General features: G+C 40.8%; 1 protein-coding gene across 1 annotated transcript; it reads right to left on the reverse strand.

Moving 5' to 3' along the window:
* On the reverse strand, window positions 1–25068 carry GNPAT (glyceronephosphate O-acyltransferase). Its single transcript, XM_075267696.1, has 16 exons — window positions 24914–25068; window positions 19989–20180; window positions 18118–18294; window positions 15062–15191; window positions 14408–14535; window positions 13487–13562; window positions 11810–11961; window positions 11594–11724; window positions 10400–10623; window positions 9002–9247; window positions 8381–8460; window positions 4858–4998; window positions 4424–4523; window positions 2975–3068; window positions 1440–1501; window positions 1–751 (listed from the first exon to the last, which is right to left on the reverse strand). Exons 1-16 carry the CDS (start codon window positions 24929–24931, stop codon window positions 708–710), a joined length of 1995 nt encoding a protein of 664 aa, XP_075123797.1. The 5' UTR covers window positions 24932–25068; the 3' UTR covers window positions 1–707.
* Window positions 25069–25145: the final 77 nt, after the last annotated feature.

Raw genomic sequence — 25145 nt, forward strand, 5'->3', positions numbered from 1 at the left:
TTGTAACTTTATTTTGGTTTTGCAGTTTATGTTACATACAAACACAACCATAAATGTACAGTAGCTACTCCCCAGTTTTCTGAAACCTTAGACATGCAAAAAGTGCAAGTCACATAAATATTCCCCTTAAAGAGCTTTTAGTAACACGAAATGGCAAATTTCCAATAGAAAAATAACCAAACACCAATAAGTTTCAGTAACATATCAGTAAGGACCTGAGTTAAAGATTGGAGTGTGAAATCTGGATGTAACATGGTAAATCCGGCAGTGTTAGAATTTTTTTTTTTTTTTTTTTTTTTAAAACCATCAGGCTGAAATTGCTGTTCTCTACAACACAGTCTGTGTTAAAAGTGCCATATTGTAGTTTGTTCACGCCATACAATGTCATTGAACTTCCCTATAATAGAGTGTTACCATTTTAAGTGCAATTTGCTCCTCAGCACCTCATTTTGCTCTATGAGCCATGAAAAGCTCAAGGATTTAGTCATAGTGCATCAGCAGCAGGTAACATGGGAACGTTTGTTCTTGGTGCTTGTAGCATTTGGCATAGAGATTAATCCATAAAATTGACCCATTACAAATAACAATAAGTAGCTGCCCTTTGTTTCCATCTCCTGTTCATATCACTCAATAGTTAGGGTTCCCAATAAATGGAGCAATATTTAGAACAGTTGTCATAACCATAGTGGCCTTCACTGTCATGTATCTTAAAGTTGTGCCATTGGGATCTTCATTTCAGGCATCTGCAGTCCTGTTCAGAATAGACACCAGTATTAATATTTGCAGTTGTTTACAATAAGATATACACTGATTAACAAAAAAGGTAACAATATATGAGATAGCCAAGGTGATAGTCTACAAACTGATGGTAGTCTCACATTCAATGCTGTAGTGGATGGTGAGATATAAAGTCTGAAAGTCAAAAGTTCAAAACCTTGTTACCCTTTTCCTCATCAGTGTATACATTAATGGGAATGTATCATTAGAAAGTAAAATGAGATATTTCAATTCACACTAACCAAAAAAGAACACAGAATAAATCATATTCCCTCTTATATGAAGTTCACTTGTTAATTTTACTGTGTAGAATAAGACAGAGCTAGTGTCATCTCACCAGGTGTTACAGAGCAGCTAACAGCTTTATTGTACTGCTAGAGGCCTAGATAAAGCAGGATAGCAATACTGATCATTTCATTTCTCTAAGGGTAAAGGTCTGAATTCTATTTCATCATGGAGACTGCATTTACAATCTACAGAAAAACATTCTTGCTCATTTATGGCTGCCACTAGCGCTGCAGGAGGCCACTACTATACTATCTCTCTCCATATGTATACATCTTTCTTATCATATATTTTTTCTAATGTATTCAGTGCATGAACATATAAAAATCATATTTGTTCTCTTTAGAACCACATTAATATAATTTCATGTTTCTCACCAAGTTTTGCTTCCATGTCTGCCATAAGTTGCTTATCTACAGTGAAGGTGGCTGAATCACCCCTAAGAAATAACAGATGAAAATGTGGTTAAAAGAGTGCTTTTATACTCCAGAGTGACTCTCTTGGAAAGTATTCTATATTAAAAGGTGCGTTGGGGAAGGGGGAAACCCCAAAAACCCCAGAAACAAGCACCCTGAGCAGAACCTATCAAACGTTTAAACAAGGATAATGGATGGGCCAAAACAGAAGCCCCTATATTTGGGTGCCCACCTGGGTGCGTTCTGTAGAGACAACCACTAGGACAGCATTAGAGATAAGAGGGTGCAGCATTCACTGAATGACTGTTCTTGGGATCGCAAAAATCCAAACCAATCTGAATTGCTTCAGAAGAAAATCCTTAGGCTATGCGCTTCCCTCAGATTTTCTTATAGGTAATAATACTCAACAGAAAGATATTTGGCGATCTTTTAATTACATACCAAAAGACAACACGTTTCGGGGTGTACAGAGCAGATACCCCCTTCCTCAGGTCAAACAGGCATAGGAAATTCTTATGCCTAGATGACTAGCCTGATACAAGGAGGAAAGAGGACCCTGCCCGCACGCTTACACTCCAAGTACTCTCATAGCTATTTTACGGACCCTAAATTAAACAGAGCTTACAAGGAAGAAAAAAAAGTGAAAAATATACTGATTGTAGAAGATTCTGAGCATCCAGGAAAACCAGAAGCTATGGTCGTATAGTCTAGAAGGAAGGTAAAAATGGAAATTGGCAGTGGGGCAGCATTTGTGAGGATGCTAAGCTGTAAGGCAGCTGGGGAGATATCGCCAGCAACATGGCGAATACTGGGAAAGCACAGTTGGCTTTCTAGTGGTATATAATACCGCAGATCTATGGAGGGTGTGAAAGGTCCTCTATAAGAGCAGCCTCAGAGTCTAATGGGAGGGGCAAAAACATTTGGCATGCCAGCAGCTGTGACTATAGGTCCCAGGATGTTCCTTTCACTTCTATGGGAGTTCATTGCACGGTAAGTATGCATGCCTGCTGCGAGTTGTAATTTATCAACGGTTGGAGTGTGAATATTGCTGACCCCTGGTCTTACGTGTCTTGGGAGTAATATTTTAACCCCTTCCCGAAATCTGCCGTAATGGTACAACGTAATCACACTCCAGAAGGGAGCAGATAAATCACCAATACGGCCACCATTAAGAAGATTACCTTCACTACAATTTACATCATCTACCTTTCTAACAGACCAGGGAATAAAAATTCACATACTTTCAATTGTCTAAGAGAATAAAAAATGTGGTAGTGATGTTTTTAGTGAGTAAAATGAGAGACCTTGCCTGTGCCACTTAATTGTAAGAAGAGGTACCAATACCCTGAGATAACGTTCATTAAATTGAAATTAAAGGTAAATTGAACTATCATAATACAACGACTTGTGAATACTTCTATGTGAGATGGCAAAGAAATACAACCAATGTTTAATAAAAAAAAAAAACAAATAGGAGCACGGATCTATATACTTACAATTTTTCAACTTTCATAATCCTCAATTGTAAGAAAGATGCTAGTGTATTTTTTTGCATATCAGAAGATAAGGCCTCATAACACTGGGTGCTTCCTGTAGAAATAACGGGTATCAGTGTGAGTATATGTGAGACAGCACCCAAAAATTGCCTTTATTGCATACAGTAGCCCTCTAAGAAGCCGACTCCAATATGTAACCATTACAGACAGATATACAAACTGCTCTCTCATTTTATGCCTTACAATACAGAGTTATTGTACACTTTAGCATTACTTGCTGTGAAATCAGGGAATAGTTTAAGTTTTTGCAACTTTTTGCCAATAACGTCAGTTATTATTGCAGTACAGATATAAATTATCTTATGATTGATGTGCATTTGATAAGGCAGCCCAGAAGAGTGTGTCTACCACTTCCCCCCAAGCATATTGACTGTCACTACAGTGTTACAGAGCACATTACAGTGATATCTTATGTATGTCAATTTTGTCTTCAGTCCTGGGAGCACAGATCTTGCTGCTCAGACCCCTGTCATCTCTTGCCTATGCCACCCTATGCAGTGACAGTTAATCCTCCCACTGGTATGACATCAACCATCTTACTTGAACAGCAAGAACAAGGCTCGCAGGGCTAACAGCCTGCCTCCAGTGCACCAACTGCCTCATTTACATTGTTCTTCTCCAAATCTACAAAAGTGACAAAGGTATGTTATTACTGCAATGTGCTCTGTAATGCAGTGGTAGATGTTGAATATGCTTGAGGAAGGTGGCAGACTACCTTTAAAGAGGACCGGTCACCAGGTCTAATAAGCCAAATGACTAGATGGGCTACAGATCTAATGTGATAAGAGTAATCTCATTGAATATTTAGGTTTTTTTTTTGGTTTATCCAAATCCATTCAGCCATCCCTGAGACATAAGCACCATTAGGTTTATTAAGATTAGGGTCATATTAGTCAAATGTGCAGTAACACTGCGGGTTCTTTGGGGCAGGGTCTCCATGTGCTCTATGTAATGCAGTGTTAGGGTGTGTTCACACTAGCGTTGGTGTCCAACAGCTAGTGTCCGAGCAAAATCTTGCGCGGACATTAGCATCGGACACTACCTGTGTCCGTTACAATTTGCATTATTTTAAATGGGACATCATGTAGTGTCCTACTGTCCTTAACTGTCCGTTTACAAAGATGTCCGATTTTTTTAAGCGGACAGCTAAATCCTACATGTAGAAGTTCTCTCTGTGTTTGCATGGATTTCCTCCCATACTCCAAAGACATACTGATAGGGGAAAAAAAATGTACATTGCATGCCTTATTTGAGGCTCACAATCTACATTTAAAGAAAAAAAAAAAAAAAAAAAAAAGAGAGAGATAGTGATCGGGAAGAATATAGATATTAGAAATGTGCTCTCCTGTATCCACCACAGCACAGATATACATAGAAGACTTCACTTACCTGCAAGGATCCTTTGTGTAACAAAACTTCTCAAGCCAGATAAGTACTGCTTTTCAGTAAAGCTTTCAGTAACCTCCTTGGCTAAGTACATACAGGCTAGCTGTAAAATATGGAAGAACAACATTTACGTATCTGTGTTTTATTTTGTTTAAACAAAAGGGGTGAGAAGATGAGGAATTGCTCCTCTGTTCATGCTTTGTGTCTGGATTGCAGAGATTTGTGGTCCCTTCAGTTTTGTCTATTTGGGCATAAAAAAGTGTAAGCACTTTGTACATGTTAAGCTTTGATTTTTAGATTTCATTTTGTATGTCAAGTTCTCCTTGGGTCAGATTTTTAGCCACAATTTTTCACACAAAGAAACCTCTTAGATGAAACCATCATTATTTTCCCAAAATATCTATTGTGATGTACATTTTATCACCAAAACAACATACCTGATAACCTTCTAAGAAAGGTTGAAACATTTTTAATAGGAACATGGCTGTACTCTCCCCATTCTTAGTAATGACTATTTCATTTGGCGTTAGGTGAACTATGTTGCACTTTGACAGGAGGAAACTGCCTTCTTCAAAGTCCTGAAAAAAAAAGATGTTTTAGATAAATACAAATTCTCAACTAGAAGTAAAAGCACACAAAATTCTGTGAAACATATCAGAAGAAAGATAGCCCAGTTTACTCTCTTCCAGTTCAGGCTCATGTCCCCGGTATTTTTGAACTACTTGCACATGCCTGGAAGAAATACAGGGAATCATGTAGGATTAAGCTGTCTGCTTGAAAAAAATCAGACATCTTTGTAAAGGGACACTAAAATACACTACATAATATCCCATATAAAATAATGGAAATTGTAAACGGACACAGCTAGTGTCCGATGCTAAAATCTTCCGCAGACATTAGCTACGGACACTAGCTGTCAGACACCGATGCTAGTGTGAACCCAGCCTAACAAGGAACTTACCAACATCCCGATGAACACTCCTGACAAGTTACTGGATTACTTAGGTTCAACTACAGTTTGCATAGCAAACTCTAACCATCCCCTTCTTTTGTTCCAGTCTAGATAGGTGGACGGCAAAATAGCATCTACATCTGTTGACAACAAAGGGGTCGATCAGGTGGCTGTCTTTTTAAAAACAGGCCAGTGGAGGAAAAATTCCAGTGTAGATGTGAACTTAGCCTTACTATTACAGTTCTTAAAATGTAGTTTTATTGTTAATTTGGGTAGCTACTGACTATCTTACACAAAGCTTCCAATTATACTTTACTGTACTGTCTTATGCTTCAATCCTACACTAGTTTTCCCAAACCCAATAGAAGATTATTTATTTTAGTACTTGTCTTGTATTAAAAGTTCAATGAGTTTCCATTTTTGTTCTTCAAAAACGTCTAAATTTCATACACAAGGCAGCAATATATGTTTGAGAATGCACGGTGAAATAATGGTTACATTTTTAGTATTATGTGTATTCAAGACATGAGTACTAACTGTATTCAGTACTAACTGGGACCAAATTACGAGATGGAACATTTGGATGAATGGTAATGTCCTTCTTAACCCCTTCCTAATTACTTCATAATGGTTGCATTTAATAATTTCTTAAAGGGGTTGTCCAGGATAAAATGACGTTTTTACATTAAACAAAAACAGCCCCCCTACTTTTTATACTTTTGTTTCTAAACAAAAAAACAAGAAAAACAAACATCAACAAAAAACTGTGGCATACACAATGCCATACATGTACAACGGAACAAGGGGTTTTAAAGGGAATCATCAACTGAGTACCGTATTTTCCGGACTATAAGCCGCACATAAAAACCTACGATTTCCTCAGAAATCGTAAGTGCGGCTTATAGTCCGGTGCGGCTTATATATGGATGGAAGCGGCGGCAAAGACTGCGTGCCGCTTCCATACATACATAAAAGGCACCATAAGGGTGCATTCACACTACCGAACGCCGGCGTGTATCACAGCCGTACACGCCGGCGTTACAGCAGGGCTGCCGGACACTTCCTATTCATTTCTATGGGAGCAGGCATGCGAGCGCTCCCCATAGAAATGAATGGACAGACACTTCCCATTCATTTCTATGGGAGCCGGCATGCGAGCGCTCCCTATAGAAATAAATGGAAAAAAGCAGTCCATTCATTTCTATGGGGAGCGCTCGCATGCCGGCTCCCATAGAAATGAATGGGAAGTGTCCGGCAGCCCTGCTGTCACGCCGGCCTGAAACAGAACGTGAAACTTACCCAGCGGTGCAGGGCGGGCGGGCGGGCATTCAGGCCTCCTCTGCCTCCGATGTTCCGTCCTTCTCCTCCGGCGCTCGCTGATAATGGCCGGGGCGCATGCGCAATATCATAATGCTTCTACTGCGCATGTGCCCTGGCCATTATCAGCTTGCGAGCGCCGGAGGAGGACGGAACATCGGAGGAAGAGGAGGCCTGAATGCCCGCCCACCCTACACCGCTCGGTAAGTTTCACATTCTGTTTCAGGCTTTTATTTTAAAACGGGGGGGTAGTTTAACCTAACGTTTACGGTTGGGCTCTATCAGCATGATTTTGCTGATAGAGCCCCTCCTCGCCTGCCGAGCGCTTCCAATAGAAGCGGCTGGCACGCGGGGGGTTAAGCGGCCGCTGGCAAAGTCTGCCTGCCGCCGCTTTCAATAAGATATAATGCGCACCGGACTGCGGCTTATAGTCCGGTGCGCCTTATATATGAACCGAGACGGACTATAAGGCGCTCATGGGCAATGCGGCTTATAGTCCAGTGCGCCTTATAGTCCGTAAAATACGGTAGACTACACAGAATAGATTTATGCTATATGCGGGTTCTTCTGCTGAACTGCTATGTTTATACATATGAAATTCACACCATACAAAAGGAAAGGGTCTTTCAGCATGATCATATTCAATCTCTTAAATTCTGTCAGCAAGAAAAGCTACTTGTGCATACTCCTAAAGTATGGATTTTTTTTTTTTTTAACCACTTCAGTACTGGGCCAATTTCTGGTCCAGGACCAGACACTTTTTAGGTTATTTTTGTACGTGCAGTTTTGAGGGCTGCATTTTTCTCTTATGTCTCATTCAACTAGTTTCTGCATCTCTTTTTGGTGACACATAGGGCTTTATTTCTATGTTGTTTTTATTTTTGCATGCGTTTTAATTTTTTTTTTTATATCCGGGAATATATAAACAAAATAGGAGGGAAATCATGTCTGTTTTTCATTTTTTTTTATACTAATAACACAAAGTACTACTAAAAAAAACTTTACAAAACATTTTTTTTTTTAAACTTTTCTGTTAATTTTTTTTTTTTTTTTTTCCAGATTTTGTCCCCATAAGGTCATAAGAGACCTTTGGGAACATCTGATCACTTTTTTTGTTGTATTGGAGACTGATTTCCCCTTCAACTGGTGCTGATACATTTACCCCAGTTGCAGGAGGAATACAGCCTCCTCCACGCTGTTCTTAGACTTATAACGCTGATCTGGGTCCTGTAGGACCCAGCATCTCTTGTTAGATGCTGATCCCAATAATCACATGACCGCCGGGTCAGAGGGCAGCCCCATCATGGCGGCACGCATAGCTGTGTATACCGCACTCATTGAGCGTGGTACAACAATGGCTCAATGATGTTATCTATACAGATGTTATCTTCTATTGTAATCCTGTCTGTCTTGTCTGTGATAGAAATAATATATCTATTTCTAAGAAGATCCATAGTGTCAGCCTATTAGGCTCAGTGGCCAGAGTAAAAAAAAAAAATACAGGATTTAGTTTTTTGTTTTTTTTTATACAGATAGTGACATTGAAAATTAAAAAAATAAAATAAATAAATAAAGTGTTAACCCCCCCCCCCCCAAAAAAAAAAACCTGGATTAAAAATGGCTAGTTTTCTAGTGACACCTTCCCATTAAGACAAACAAAATAAAACTGCAACTAAATTTTTATTTCTTACCTTGTCGTCAAATCCAGGAAAGAAAATGAATTCTTTGGAAAAAAGGTTTCTCAAGAAGCAAAATGTCTTAGCAACATCACCTTGAAAAGATAAAATAAAAAAGAAAGTCAGCTGCATATGAGTAGTCAGAAAAGAAATCGCTTGAGTTCCAGAGTTCTCCTAGTTATTCTTTTTTTTTTTTTTTTTTTGTTTTGTTTTTTTAAATATTCAATGGCACTCTTCTAATTACCTATGACATAACATATCACGAACATTAATTTCTATGGAAGTACTCGGTTATTGAAGTATTTTGATATTTAACAGAAGAGGAGAGAGTTGCATATGAGAAAAGAAAAAGTCAAATAAAAAAACAAAAACAATAGTTCTAAAAATAATAAAAAGCAGAAATCCACTCCTTTAAATGGATATGGACAAATGCAAGATTGATTTATTTATTATTTTTTTTTAAATAAATCAAAGCAGAATGTCAGAAAAAGTAAATCAATTACATTGTCATTAATATACTAATCCAAGTCTATCTAAAGCATTGTGTGATGAATGGAGAGACCTGATCATGCAGTAGCTTCAATTCCCTTAAAGGGAGAAGGATTTTTACTAAGCTAACAATGTACTAGCCCCTACCTCTTGAAGAGTTTGATGCCATCTTACAAGCCAGCACTACCAGGGCAGGTCGTACATACATATTGACCATCTGGTTCCTGTAGGAGGCGCACATGAGCACAGTAACAGCCCGGATAAAGACATGTTCTTCTGTAAGATTAATATTTGATTTGTTCTCAAATAAGATCACTTCTCCGTCCACAAGTTTCAGAATATTTGAGTGGAGGTCTATGCTTGCTCGAACTACTTTACTGGCAGACATATTATCTAGAAGATAAAAAAAAGAAAAGAAATAAAACATATCTGATATCACTAAAATTGCAAAGGTTTTTTATTGTACTTTAGGTGTATATAATTGTCAATAGAGCCCTTTAAGGTTAAGACCCCACGTTGCATAAATGCAGCTTTTTGTCTTGGAGATTTTGTTGAGGTTTTTTGAGCCAAAGCCAGGAATGGCTACAAAAGAAATGGGGAATACATAGGAAGCTCTTATACTTCTACCTTTTGCTCAATCCACTACTGGCTTTGGCTAAAAAAAAAAAAAAAAAACAACAAAAAAAGCTGCGTTTCCGCAATGTGGGGCTTTAGCCTAAATCACAATAGTCTCATGGCTCTCTCTGTCTGCAGTCCAGAAAATCCTCTTATACCATTGTTGTAGAAACTGTTTTAAGAAATACCGCTGCCATACCCGTGACCATAAATGCGATCCTATAATATAGCAGTGATAAATCAGGAATTAGAAGAAAATGAGACTCCATAAGCGTAGACTGTATAGAATAGGCTACCCTGGAGGATGCAGTATGTGGGAACACAAGGAACGGCCAATTCCACAGCATCTTATGTTTATTGCAGAGCCATCTTTACCGGAGTAGAATAAAACCATTTCTATCACATCTTGGCAGCTTTATATTATGTAAAGCTTTGTTTGTTTCCAGTTCCTAATTTATCACAACTACATTGTAGACACACATTTACGACCACAGTTCCTAAATAGAGAATAACTGGATGAACAGATTGTACTGAAATTTGGTCAAAACATACTCTACTGTGTGAGAATCCGGAACCCTTCAGGACGTGCGTTTGTGGTTAAGCATGCATGAACCTGAGGTTCCATATTGCTGAACGTTCTGGCATCACTGCAATAAATTATTTTGTCTCCCTTCCAGAACACATTAAGAGGAGTTCCTGAGTCTTAGTAATTACTAGCATTATAATTATTTTGATGATAGTAATTATTATAATTATACTAATGTACATTCATGGTGTTCATTGATCTTTGAGTTATAGCCAATGTTCCCTTGCCTCCAGCAACTGGTACACCTTCATACAGATTTCTCCATTTTATTCTCCATTGCTGTACTGGTGAAGTTCTGCTTTTGACTATCTTGACTTACTGTCCCATATTAATCGCCTACTCACCAGGCCACTCTAAACATCCCCCAAAAGCTTCTGTCAGCTCTTTCAGCCAAATGGTTTTGTCTACTAACACACTGAAGTTCAGGGATGGAAAGTTCTGTAACAGAATGGCTGCTATCAAGACTCCAGGGCTGAGCACCATATTAGCTATCTGCTGAAGTTCTACTTCATAAGCCACATCAGAAATAAACTTTTGGATTTCCTCCGAGGGCCGTTGAGAAAGATGTCTGGAAAGTTCAAGAACAATAAATATATTGAAGTTATTTTTCAAGTGCAATAAATAATACAATACATGCTTCTGCCTTCTGTTATCTATTCCTCTCCTGTCTGCTAAGATGCTCAATTCAATAGGAGATCTGTCTACACTGAAGACTCACAAACATGTCAGGTTACAGAGGTCTATGGAGAGGGAAGGGGGCAGAGGAGTCTAGTCAGGTGGAGTAAGCGTTGAGCATATTTCTAGCAGGTTTAAGCAGAATTGAGCAGTATAGATGTGAAAAAAGCTATGATGAAATCCTACTGTATATGCTACAGGAGGTCTTTGTCTGTGTCTCTTTGCTTCTCCCTCACTTCCATCTCCATAGACTTCTATGCACTACAGTCTGTCTTCATTGAAGACAGATTCAGCAGTGAATTGAGCGGTTTTGCAAACAGGAGAGGAGCTCAATATAGTAAGGGCTTGTTCACACTGAGTTTTTTGGCAGTGGATTTTGACGCGGAATCCGCCTCAAAATCCGCTGCCAAAATCGGCTTCAATGGGAGCCGTTCACTTCTTTTTTCTGCTAGCTAGTAGCGTAAAAAAAAAAAAAAAAAAAAAAGCAAGATGACCCTTCTTGTCACAAATTCCGGGGCTGAATCAGCTGCGGCGTCCACTGCATGAGGCTTGCTCCCTATTAGGCCCATTCATTTGGGCCTAATCTGGATTGGAATGCCGCAACGGGATGCCGGTGCACTGCACCATCATCCTGTGGCGGCTAGCCGCACATAATGTTCACACGCGGAATGCAAATTCCACCAGGTGAACATACCCTAAAGTCATTTTCCTCTAATATGATATATTACAAAGGTTCTTACAGTTACCTGAACTATTCATTTACAAAACAGATATGAAATGACAATTCCTCTAATGCTTATTTTAACAAACATGCTAAAATAGAAGACAGAATTGTTATCTTCTTATAAGAGCGGCACAAATACCTGGGAATAAGGTTATATTGAGATCGGTTTAGTCTTCCAGAAGCCAATGACCGCAATGACATAGGTTTCCCAAAAAACACATGAATACTTCCAAAGTCATCACTTAGAATTTTCCTGGCTTTGATCAAACCCTGCAGGAAGACATGAAAGCTATCCATCAGCAAAGTCTGTATTGAAGTAGTACCAGGGCATTTAGAACACTGGAGAAAATCTTACGGATGTGGATTCCTTCGGTTTTGGCACGCCAAGAAGCTCATATGCATAGAGTGCCTCTTCCAGTATTCTTTCATAGCTGATACTGACTGGGATCAGGTAGGTATCAAACACTTCTCCTTTGAAAAATGGCTCCATGACTACACTTAAAAGTCCTGCAAAAAATAAATAAATAAAAAAAATATAGTAAAATATGTTTGGGCAAAAAAATGATATCATTTTGCTTAGCTGCTTCAGAGAAAATTGTGTCATGAGTTTTTCTATCCCATTAAAAGCATTCAGATTTTAATGAATGCTTAAACTTCTCAGGTGTTGTCTGTTTTGTATTATTTCTGCTGTAGATTCATTTTTTAAATGGACTGAAAAAAATAAGATATATTTGCAGGACCTCCTTTTTTCGTTAAAAAAACATTTTTTTTTTTTTTTTTTTTAAATGAAATCAATGGCAGACAGATACCAATAGTAACTAATCAGTCTGTATCAGTCTGTTTCTTATAGGATCCATTTTCTTAAAGGGATTCTATCATTAGAATCCTGTTTTAAGCTAAATCCACATCAGAATAGTCTTAAGATTAGCCTTAATGGCAGCGTGGAGAAGACTTCTAAAGGTGGGTGAAGAACAGATATTCTTAAGGCTATTCCAATGTGGGTTTAGCTAAACGGGATTCTAATGATAGAATCCCTTTAACAGATCTGTTTAGATTACCAGTGATGACGTGGACGTAGTGTAAACTAAAGAATGTACTATAAAATCTGCCTAACAAAGTACATTGTACAAAAATAAATAAATTCTAGACAAACACTAACCACCCACCAATTCCTGGACTGGTGACTCCATTCCTCTGCTGTGCTTCCGATTTATTGAAGCCAAAATGTGCAAAAATGGCCTAAAGTGTTCGAACATTGCTAAAAGTTCAAAGGAGTAAAAATGTGCATGACAATTACTCAACCAACTATTCCCACAGATTTGCCTGCAGGCTTTACACCAGGGGTACTCACACTTTTTCAGCGTGTGAGCTACTTTGTTAGCTGACCAAGGCAAAAGATCTACTTGGAGTGGGGCCGGGGCGGGCCTGTGGGTGGGGCTGAGGCAGGCCTATGGGCGGGATGGGGCATTTCTGTGGGCGGGACTGGGCATGTGGGCAGGGCCGAACGGATGGTGAGAGCAGGAGACGGCGTTCTGTGGCCGCCCAGGGATCTCCGGTGTCTGTTCACAGCGCAGGCTGAGAGTTATCTCTGGACACTGGCAGGCTCAGCCTGCACTGTGAGCAGGCAGACACCGGGGATCCCTACATCCCGCGATCGACCCATACGTCCTTTGCGATCTACCAGTAGATCGCGATCGACGTATTGGGCACCCCTGCTCTACACTCATTGCACTGCAACATGCATCATATTTATCAAATTTCGCACAAAGTTTGATAAAATTGGATCATCTATAAGTTGAACACTTATGTGCTGAGATGTTACACCACTTTCTATGCCACCCACTCACTAGATTGTAATTGCGATAAAATGAATTTAATTTTAATTTAAATTTTATAGTTACATTTTACCTACAAGCAGAGAATGTGCAGTAATTTAATGTGTGGACAGACACCCACTGACCTTTGCTTGCTATGGGTATTTTACATGAAGAAGTCAGACTGACATTTTAACAGACAATAAGAGCATACATACCAAATTTCGGTGTTAATGTCTTGCAAGTTCTGCTTCTCTGACCTTCAACAAAGAACTCTACTGGGGCATGTCCATTCTGTGGGAGAGAACTTTCACTTATGAAATCAAAACCATCAAGAGCCATTGTGTTACTTATTCATTACACATATACTTCTTACATTTAAAAGGCAGAATCCTTAAAAAAAATTGTCTTTTCATACATTGCCTAAGATTATATACATATATATATATATATATATATATTTATTTATTTTGTTTATTGAAGGAAAGGTATTATAAAGCAAAACTAAAGTATTTACAGAAGTCTGAGCGTAAACTTAGAGTGGTTATTTTAGTTTGGATAGCTTAAAAATATAGTACATGAGAAGGTATATACAAATACAACCAAAGCCGGGGACACACAGAGAGTCTTAAATGGGTTAATCAGCTGCAATGTAATAGTGTAATGGATGGGATTTAAACAAATCCCATCCAAATACTACAGAAAAAAACCTGCAAAGTGCCTTGTGCTGCAGGTTTGGAACTCACAGCATGTTAATTACTGCAGTGGGTATTACAAATGCATGGCACTCAATCAGATGCAATGACCATTTTATTTTCAGTAGCACATAAGCCAGGTAAGCAACTGAAGAGAAGAGTGAATCTGCCTACAGAAAATACAAGTGGTCTGTCAATTTGAAGAGCCTTCAAGTCTCCTATCTATCTATCTATCTATCTATCTATCTATCTATCTATCTATCTATCTATCTATCTATCTAGGCAGACTACCAATTCCCAGCCAAATGTTGTATCATCTATTTGGACTTCCTATCACAAGGCACTGTGGCCCACAAAAGGACACCATGGCATTTTGAAACATAATGCAATTCTGGTAGATTCTGTTAGGATAACCAATACAGAAAGAGTATTCATTTTACTAACCCGTAACATTGTCTTCACGTACTCAGCAAACACTGCCCAGTAAAGCTTGTTTCCACGAAATGTGCGTCTCATGAAGAAGGCACCAGACATTCGTAGTAACTCTCCTACAATTTTCATTCCCATGAAGTCTAAGGCACATAATACAAGTTATTGACCATGTTACCATTTACCAGACCTACTGTACTTTATCTTCCTCACATCCCCAGTCACTGTTTTCTAAACTGATCTGATAATCCAAAAAAAAAAACAATAATTCAGCAAAAAAGCAGAAGACTAGTCATAAAGAACCTCTGATAAAAGAAGAAAGGATGCTAGCTTTTTCTTTTGTACTCTTACAAGCAAACGTTATATAGTTTTCTAGAATCATAAAATAATCCAGTAGTATAATAAGGCGATAAAGGATGTACATGTGCCAATCTCTGGTTCTAAAAATGAAAACACAAGACAAGCCTTAAAGTGGAACTAAACTTTCAGTCAACTTTTGATTTTCTGGAAGTATTTGATTCATTAATACATTTTTCAATATACTTTATTAACAAATTTTAGCTCCTTTCTATGAAATCCTGCATTTTTTCTTCCTCTTGCTTCCGTATTTAGAGCTGTCTCTGTCCCTCACTGAATGTTACGGTGTACTCCAGAATGGTGTGTACTTACCCATTCCCGCTGCAATAACAGGAAGTGCCAGGTCATATGTGTATAGAATATATGACATCATCAAAAAGTCAATGTAGCTCCGATGACTGGGCAACAGCACGACGGGATGCTCCTGAATAGCTTGAGCCAACTGCAGTCACATAAGAATAAACAGATTGCTGATTCCAAAGGATATCCAGAAAAGGATTTATTATTTCTTATTCTTCAAATGCATTTATTGTTCACTCACTGCTGAGGGCAGTCATTCATATGTATTTTGTGAAGAGGTCTCTGCTGAGGACAGTCAGTCATATGCCTCTTGTGAAGAGGTCACTCATTCATATGACTCTGCTTCATCTCCGGTGTAGCAGTGCTGAGCGCACGGCATAGGAATGCATTGACCAGCGTTGATTGGCCGAATGCCATACAGAGTACAGCATCCGGCCCATCAACGCTGGTTCTGCCAGAGGAGGCGGAGTCTAAGATCGGTCCACAGCAGTCTCCATTCTGGTCCGATCTTATACTCCGCCTCCTCACAGGCGAGCCTCTGGCAGAACCAGCGTTGATTGGCCGAATGCTGTACTCTGTATGGCATTCGGCCAATCAACGCTGGTCAATGCATTCCTATGGGAAAAAGTCAGCTTGCGCATATCGCAGGCTGACAGGGATCCCGACCAGATAGAGCCCCAAAGAGCTGGGTGAGTGATATTGCCACCTAAATAAAGGTAATCCCTAGCTAACTTTTCACAGTACACAATAGTTTTCACTAATGTCCTATTGTTTGAATATATTCACTGAAGAGATTGATCAGACCTCAAAAATAGGATTAAAAAGATAAAATGTAACTTTTATTAAACTATGCTATTAAAACTTTAGCACAAACAACACACACCCTATCGTGAGAAATTTTTCACTTAGTGCCAGGGAGAAAGTCTGAAACAATGTGTCCAGTCTAAATCACACTGACTCCCTACCAGTATCTTACCAATTGAAGAAGAAAGAATGACCTGGTTGTCAGCAAAAAAAACCATGGGAACTTACCCGTGTGGAAAATGTACAGCATGCTCATTTATTCTAAAAAAGCCATCTTTTCGGAGTGTGGCCACCGGAGCGATTTATGAATGTAGAAGTTTCGCGAATTGCGAAACCAGTGGGGTGGTGTACTTGTTAAGCTGCCCATGCCCCTTTAATTATGTGGGCAAGACTCGTAGGCAATTAAGGAGAAGAATAAGAGAGCATGTCTGCGATATACAAAACCAAAGGGACACTCCGGTGGCAAGACATTTTGTGAACCAACACTCAGGGGAAACAAGAGATTTGACTGTTCAGGTCATAGAAGTCATAAAACCTCCACGGAGAGGAGGGGACAGGTTCCTATTAAGGAATGGATTTATAGAATGGGAAGCATGGTACCAACAGGGCTTAATGAGCAATTGGATTTCTCATGCTTTCTAGAATGAGTATGGAAGCAAAGAGTCGTCGCCGCAGGTTATGCTTACCAAGTTCCTTCTAATAGGTTTAGGACACTGTACATGTTACCAATAATATGTTATATGCTGGGTAATACAGTATGAGTATATGCTTGATAGGGTTTCCACACTAATGCAGCTCCCATTGACATCTGTATGTTTGTGAGGCCGTGTAACACAGCACTTCCCAGTGGCGTATGCCACTGTATTTTCCTTCTTTTATTTAGTAGTTGGGGAAGAAATATTCCCCTTAATCCCATTCCATATGGCATATCAGAAATAATGGCCCACTCTAATGCGATTGACAATACTAACATCAAGACTCACCGATAGAGTTTAAATGTAGGTGAACAGGTGAAGCGCTGGATATGAAGATGCCGAAAACGATTCTAAGTTCACGCGCATGCGCGAATTACCTGCTTTGCAGGAGCCATCGATGTGTACGGGCTTTGGTCATCAGCACGCATGCGCGTGGAGTGTGAAGGGTGCGCCGTACTCCATCAGTAAGCATGAATGGGCATGGCAACTAGGTGTACTAAATACGCATGCGCGAAGAAGCTATACAGCGCATGCGCAAGAAGAAGTGGGCTCGTCACTCTCCGCCAATAGGGAACAGGGGCGGTACAGTTTAGTGACGAACTACTGCCAGTACAGTGAACAGTGGCCATTGGCGGGCTCTAAGGAATGGGAGGGACCTTGGGCACGATAAAAGCGTGCCTCCCAGCCGGGCAATTCATCGCTGATAAGAATAGCGGCGGTCCTGCTGGCGGTCAGAATATCAACCGCCCTTGTTTCTCAACAATGACAGCAGTCTTTACTGCTATTAGACGGAGAAAGAATTATTTTGATTGACCCCTGATGAGTCTAACGAAACGCGTTGGGTCAAAAGAAATACGCATTTCTTATGATAGTCGGCTTAAGTTAGTCTGTATTGGGACCTAGCCAGCATTTGACTCTTCCCCCCCTGGTTGGCGCGGCATGAGGCCGGCACTCCAGAAGGCTGGGGAACGCTATGCTGAGCATATTTGAGTCCTATTCAGTATCTATACTGAGAGCAATATCGGCTTTAAGTGGTAGGGAGTCAGTGTGATTTAGACTGGACACATTGTTTCAGACTTTCTCCCTGGCACTAAGTGAAAAATTTCTCACGATAGGGTGTGTGTTGTTTGTGCTAAAGTTTTAATAGCATAGTTTAATAAAAGTTAAATTTTATCTTTTTAATCCTATTTTTGAGGTCTGATCAATCTCTTCAGTGAATATAATCCCTAGCTAACCCTGCCTGTACATCTGTCCCTGTCTCACAGTCACATAGTTCACAGTCTCATATGAACCGGATATTAAATCCACTGTTCGTATAAATTGGAGGTCACCTGAATTAGCCAGCCAATTACTTTTTATGATTTGTTTTCAATGCCTACGTTATCGTAGTTCCTCGAATTGAACATCTCGAACAGCCTGATATCCAATCGAACATGTACTCGATCGAACGCTGTTCGCTCAGCTCTAGAAGTAACTTTTTCTAATTTTTTACTGCCCGTATTTGCGGCACAATGCACCCTTTCCCATATATCAAAAACTTTTTCCTGTTTGAGACCTAACAGTACTTACTCTCTGTATGCCCTCCTCATTGACACAAACTTTTCGGAAGAGCCTTTTGAAGATCTTGCTCAGAGTAAGAGCAAACATTCGGATAGAAGCCAGATTTAAATTGTGACCCATTTCATCAAGAATCTCAATTGCCTGATCCTGAATAACATCGAAAGGCTCTCCAGATTCCAGACTTGTCTGCAGATAAGGGATGCAAGAAATTATAATTAAAATCACAAAGTGAATCCAAAGGAAATAATCAAAATTTTAAATGAGCGTGGGCCCGATTAGAATTTTGCTATGGAACCCCGTGATTTCTACGTGTGACCCTGATTCAATTGCGTATTGTAATTATTCTTTATTACAGAAAATGTTACACAAAATTATTCCAATAATGAATCATAATAAAATCACAATTATTTCACATGTCCTATGCACTTATAACCCTGTATTAAAGATGTATGTTGATGTACACTCAGTAGCCAAAAGTCATGGGAAGGTACCGGATGCGCCATTAATAGCAGGTCGCCCCTCCATGAGCCCTGATTCCTGCAGCAAGACGACAAGGCATGGAAAGTGTTGGAAGAGTTCTGGAGGGAGATTGATCCACGCAGTCTGCACTGCAGCCCAAAATTGGTCCTGTGTAGTTGGTGCTGGGTCCATGGAGCGGACACTTGTATCCACAGCATCCCATAAATGCTCTATGGAGTTGAGGTCGGGCAAGTGGGCAGGCCAATCGGGGGTCGTGAGGTCACTGGTGTGTTCATTAAGCCAGTCCCGTGCCACCAACGAGCAATGATGCTGCTGATGATGTTGCATTGTCCTGTTGGTACACAGCATCCCCATCAGGGAACTCCAACACCAGAAAGGGGAGCAGATGGTCTGCCATAAGTTGCACGTATCAAGCACCGTCATTGATCCCTGCACCTGGAAAATGGGGCCATGTGAAAACGGCCCAGACCATGACAGAGCCACCTACCGCCTGGACATGTCCCTGTTAACATGCAGGATTCATGGCTTCATGGGGCATACGCCACACTCTCACACACCCATCGGCTCTGTACACCTGGAACTTTTATTCATCAGACCATGCTGCATGCCGCCATGGTCCAATGACGATGGTCGTGAGCCCATGTCAGTCTTTGAGCTCTGTGTTGCGGCGCCAGCAAAGGGACACTGGTCAGGCGTTGACTGTTGAAACCTATGCGGTGCAGTTCTCGGCATACAGTCCTAAAAGAAATGGGGTCCTGTCGCCCCACTTTCAAATCGGCGGCGATTTGACCCACAGTAGACCGTCAAGAGCCCGTACGACTCTGCGGAGGTGACGTTACATCTGTTCATCGAACACTCGTGGTCGACCGGTGAGCTGGTTTACGCGGCTGCCATATTGAAGGTCCACCCGAGACACTGTTGACCTCAGAAAACCAAATTCCCGGGTAATCTCTAAAATGCTATACCCCATGCATCTTGCACCGATTATCATCCCACGTTCAAAGTCACTTAACTCGCAACGTGCTGCCATGTTCACGAGACACCTGTCTACATCAGACTGCTCAGATATCCTGGCGACACTAGTGCCATAGGCCGCTTCGCATCACCCTGTTTGAGCATCATATCCAACACAACCAGCACTGGGACATGCCTTCCCGTGACTTTTGGCCAATGAGTGTCATTTGCTTATCCCCTGGATCAACACTGTAGGGATTGTAGGGTTATAGGTTGGACTTGATGGACTAATGTCTTTATCCAACCTCATCTACTATGTAACTATGTAACTGAAAAGTGAAGTATGTTGAAAGAATTAAGAAAAAAAAATAATAAAAAGTAGTAATAAAAGTAATTGGGATACCGCTTCCTGTAATATAAGCAGTATATCTAAAGTCAACTCTCACCTGTTTGATAACATATTGTAGCTGGTCAGACTGTAACACCATAGTTTTCAGGGCACTTGGCTTGCATGGTACAAGGCTCTTATAGATGACTGGTGAAAAACATTTTATGGCATATCGCAGGTCGCTGGACCGACGCCGTTCTTCCAATATATCTTCAAACACATCCCTTTTTTTGCTTCTGAACTCCCTCTGCTGTGAATATAAGAGTACAAACTATAAGGGCATACCATAAGCACATACAGATAAAAGGTCTTTACTACTCAGGGGAAACAATCAGGTCTTCATGGAGTATGTACAATGCAGTCACATCCATATTTTTATTAAGAAAGGAAGTGAAAACCAAATGCTGAAATATTCCTACAGGCAGACCTACATGTATACAACAAAGAATGACATAAGTGCTAGTAGGAAAGAAGTGTCACTCTGTAGAATTTAATAATTCAATATATAATAAACTTCCATTAGTTGAAACCTGAACAGATCACAGCTAGTCTATGTAAATAGGTATAAAGAATCTTAACTAAGGTATATTTAACTTAAAGGGAGTCTCTAAGGTCTAAAATGCCTCCAATAATAGTGCCATGTCCCATGAATTGGAGCAGCAAACATACCTTTGTGGCCAAAACTAATGAAGCAATACAGAAATAATCCTCTTTTTAAGGCTATGCATAACCTCCTGTGAGTGCACTGGAGGCGGGGCCTGACTTACCGCACTTACTGTGATGCACAGACTGAAACTGTCAATCACAGCGTATGGGGAACACTGGGCACAGAGGAGAGCCTGAGAAATATCAGGCCCAACCTGCTGCACTGGCAGATTGATTAATATATCTAGAAATAGATTATTTATCTAGCTTACTTGTAGAACGCCAACATATTCTGCGGCGCTTTGTGACAGACATTGTCCGTCGTTGTCCCATATAGGGCTCACAATCTAAATATCTTTCCATTGCTTTCTTGTTTAAAGAGGACCTTTCACCACTTTTGGGCACATGCAGTGTTATATACTGCCAGAAAGCCGACAGTGCGCTGATTTCAGCGCACTGTCGGCTTTCCCGATCCGTGCCCGGTGTAAAGAGCTTACGGTGCCAGTACCATAGTGCTCTATGGTCAGAAGGGCGTTTCTGACCATTAGCCAGAGACGTCCTTCTGCCTCGCGGCGCCAATCGCGCTGTACTGTGGAGCGGGGAGGAACTCCCCCCTCCCGCTCCTGATAATGCTCGTCTATGGACGAGCTGTGTGAGCAGAGGGAGGGGGCGTTCCTCCCCGCTCCACAGTACAGCGCGATAGGCGCCGCGAGGCAGAAGGACATTCCTGGCTAATGGTCAGAAACGCCCTTCTGACCATAGAGCACTACGGTACCTGCACCGTAAGCTCTTTACACCGGGCACGGATCGGGAAAGCCGACAGTGCGATGAAATCAGCGCACTGTCGGCTTTCTGGCAGTATATAACACTGCATGTGCCCAAAAGTGGTGAAAGGTCCTCTTTAATGGCCACAAAGGTATGTGTCTGATTCTATTAAAGGGGTATTCCCAGCTCACATACTCACCAGTCTTTACTGCTGTAAAATCTTCTTTCTTCCTGGTTTCTTGCATCATTTGGTGGGCGGAGTTTCACATGCAACCTGCCATTTAGCTCCGCCCCCAAATTCGCATGTAGCTCCGCCCACCCATATTGGACTATGAAGTACAGGCAGCAGTAACTCCATTCTGTGTTACATACAGACACTGCCTGTCTCTGCCATAATGAACACAACTGAATTAGCTAACCTGATAACTGGGAGAACAGAAGAAATGAAAGCACCTCCTCTCCTCTATCTGCTAACAGGAAGCTAGGTCATGTGGTGTAGACACAGGAATAGCTAGATACACAGGCTCGCTCCCGTGCACTTAGCCCCCCCCCCCCCCCTCCTGAGAGCAGCAGATACATCACTTGACTCAGGAGCAGCTAGGTCAGGGCTGTGGCCACAAAGAATTGAATAAAGTAAGATAGTGGACAAACAAAGCAGTTCTGCTGAAGCAATGTATTTAGGAGAAGTCTTACATCCACATTAACAAACAGTATAGATAGGATCCTTGTGATGGGACAACCCCTTTAATGGCCTTTCCATGGCACAATTATTGGTGTGGGAAGCAGTTTTTGGCCCTAACAGACTACATTTAATGGAGCTTGCAGAAATCCTTGGTCTGGTCCCCACAATACTGCAGATTCAGATAAATGGAACTGCTTTCAAACTGCAAAACCTTCTGCAATAAAACCTGCGACATGTGAAGGCATCCTCACTCTGTCATGCAGAGTTTATAGTCTAACAAGTAATGCAGATTCCATAATTCTCTGGAATAAAATGGAGCTACTACAGATCCTCAAAGCTGACAAATGGTTGAATTCCTGTTAGAAGTATGGCTTTACCAGAAAGTCATCATGACGTTGACCATCTTTTAGCAACAAAGTAAGGGTATGTTCAGATGGCAGAAAATGAAGAGGACATCCTCCTCCTTCGCCTTCACCCCCCCCCAACCCCCCACTCCTTGCAACAAAAAAGTGATGGCAGAGCTTGGGCCACTGATTAGGTTCTGATGAATCAGCCTAACCATTGGGGCTGACTCTACAGCAAGTTAGAGTAGGTCGCTTATTTTTTCAGCATCCTGCTTCAATCTCTGCCTTCCATTGCAAATAACGGTAGACATAGTCAACCTGGACTCTACTACTGAATCAGCACCAGATTCTGCCATATGAACGAATCTTAACAGTTGATCAAAAGTACTTGCAGAGTTGTTAGTGTTGTGAGCTCTGTGCACGTTACACGTTGTCCAGGACTTTGTTTGGATGGGCCATAAATAAGTGATTGTGGGGAGTTGGACCCTACGTCCATCAGCTGTACAGGGCTGCTTGTGATGCCCGTACTATACATTACACAGGATCCAGCCACTATACAGGCTCCATGCTCTGTATAGCGGCTGGATACTGGTACTGAATCCAGTTTCAATTAAAGTGATGTGTCTACCAAAACAGGCAAGGTGACATCTCCAATGTTGCTGGAGTTCTTGTCTATGAAACCTAGCACAGACATTAGATTGTACAGTATACTGAGACAACCATATGGCAAATTTCATGTAAAGCTCCAATGCAGGAAAGGCTTCAGATAAAGTTCTCTAGACATTAACATTTGATCTGCTGGCTGCGTCTCCAGTTGCCAAAGTCAAAACTTCTAACAAGAAACAAATATAGCAGTAGCACAGGGTGTGCACCATAAAGACATTGCACACTGCCGTACTATTATGTACAAAGCGGTACACCATAAAGACATTGCACACTGCTGGACTATTATGTACGTACTGATACACCATAAAGACATTACACACTGCTGTACTATTATGTACAAAGCGGTACACCATAAAGACCTTGCGCACTGCTGTACTATTATGTACATATACCATAAAGGCATTGCACACTGCTGGACTATTATGTATATACCGGTACGTACATGTACATATACCATAAAGGCATTGCACACTGCTGGACTATTATGTATATACAGGTACACTATAAAGACATTGCACACTGCTGTACTATTATGTACATACAGCCACACCATAAAGACATTGCACACTGCGGTACTATCATGTACATACCGGTACACTATATAGACATTGCACACTGCTGTACTATTATGTACATACGGTACTCCATAAAGACATTGCACACTGCTGTACTATTATGTACATACCGGTACACCATAAAGACATTGCACACTGCTGTACTATTATGTACATACGGTACTCCATAAAGACATTACACACTGCTGTACTATTATATACATACAGGTACACCATAAAGACATTGCACACTGCTGTACTATTATGTACATACGGTACACCATATAGACATTGCACACTGCTGTACTATTATGTACATACTGGACCGGTACATATGGCATGTACATATATCATAAAGACATTGCACACTGCTGGACTATTATGTACATACCGGTACATATGGCATGTACATGTACCATAAAGGCATTGCACACTGCTGTATTATTATATACATACAGGTACACCATAAAGGCATTGCACACTGCTGTACTATTATGTACATACCGATACACCATAAAGACATTGCACACTGCTGTACTATTATGTACATACCGATACACCATAAAGACATTGCACACTGCTGTACTATTATGTACATACCGGTACATATGGCATGTACATGTACATATACCATAAAGGCATTGCACACTGCTGTACTATTATATACATACCGATACACCATAAAGGCATTGCACACTGCTGTACTATTATATACATACAGGTACACCATAAAGACATTGCACACTGCTGTACTATTATGTACATACTGGCACATATGGCATGTACATATACCATAAAGACATTGCACACTGCTGGACTATTATGTATATACTGGCACATATGGCATGTACATATACCATAAAGACATTGCACACTGCTGTACTATTATGTATATACCAGTACACCATAATGGCATTGCACACTGCTGGACTATTATGTACATACCAATACATATGGCATGTACATATACCATAAAGACATTGCACACTGCTGGACTATTGTGTACATGAGAGAGATAACACACTGTGAAGATTAGGAAAGCTCTGTAAGTAGAATTGTATATTAAACATGAAGGAGGGAGGACAGATCAGCTGTGTACACCAAGCTACAGGCACATAGTAATGTACAGGGTGGGTCACATACACTCAGGCAGCTGACATCTGACCAAACACATTATCTGTGCAGACCTAATAATAATGTCACATAGATACCGACTGTCTCTGTAACAATAAGGCAGACGCTGAGCTGACAGTGATAGCCACAAGCTGCCATAGCTGCTTCATTCATAGACTGTAACAAGCCTTTAGCTGGCCATGATAGCACTTACTAAGTACGGGGTGCCCATAGCGCCTGCTATATGTGCCCTCTATCTCACTGTCATCACCGGAATCCCACCACACGGTAAGAACCTGTTACACAGACCCACAGGAAGGGGTGGAGATCGAAATAACTGGCACGGGCAGGTCCATTTTGACAGCTACGGAAGCTTTGCAGGACAAACAAGCAGCGAGCGTTGTGGGGCCGGGTTCTACGGCGGCTGCGTGAGGCCAAATTTCTCC

This window comes from Leptodactylus fuscus, chromosome 3, assembly GCF_031893055.1.
Source record: "Leptodactylus fuscus isolate aLepFus1 chromosome 3, aLepFus1.hap2, whole genome shotgun sequence".
Classification (NCBI taxonomy): domain Eukaryota; kingdom Metazoa; phylum Chordata; class Amphibia; order Anura; family Leptodactylidae; genus Leptodactylus; species Leptodactylus fuscus.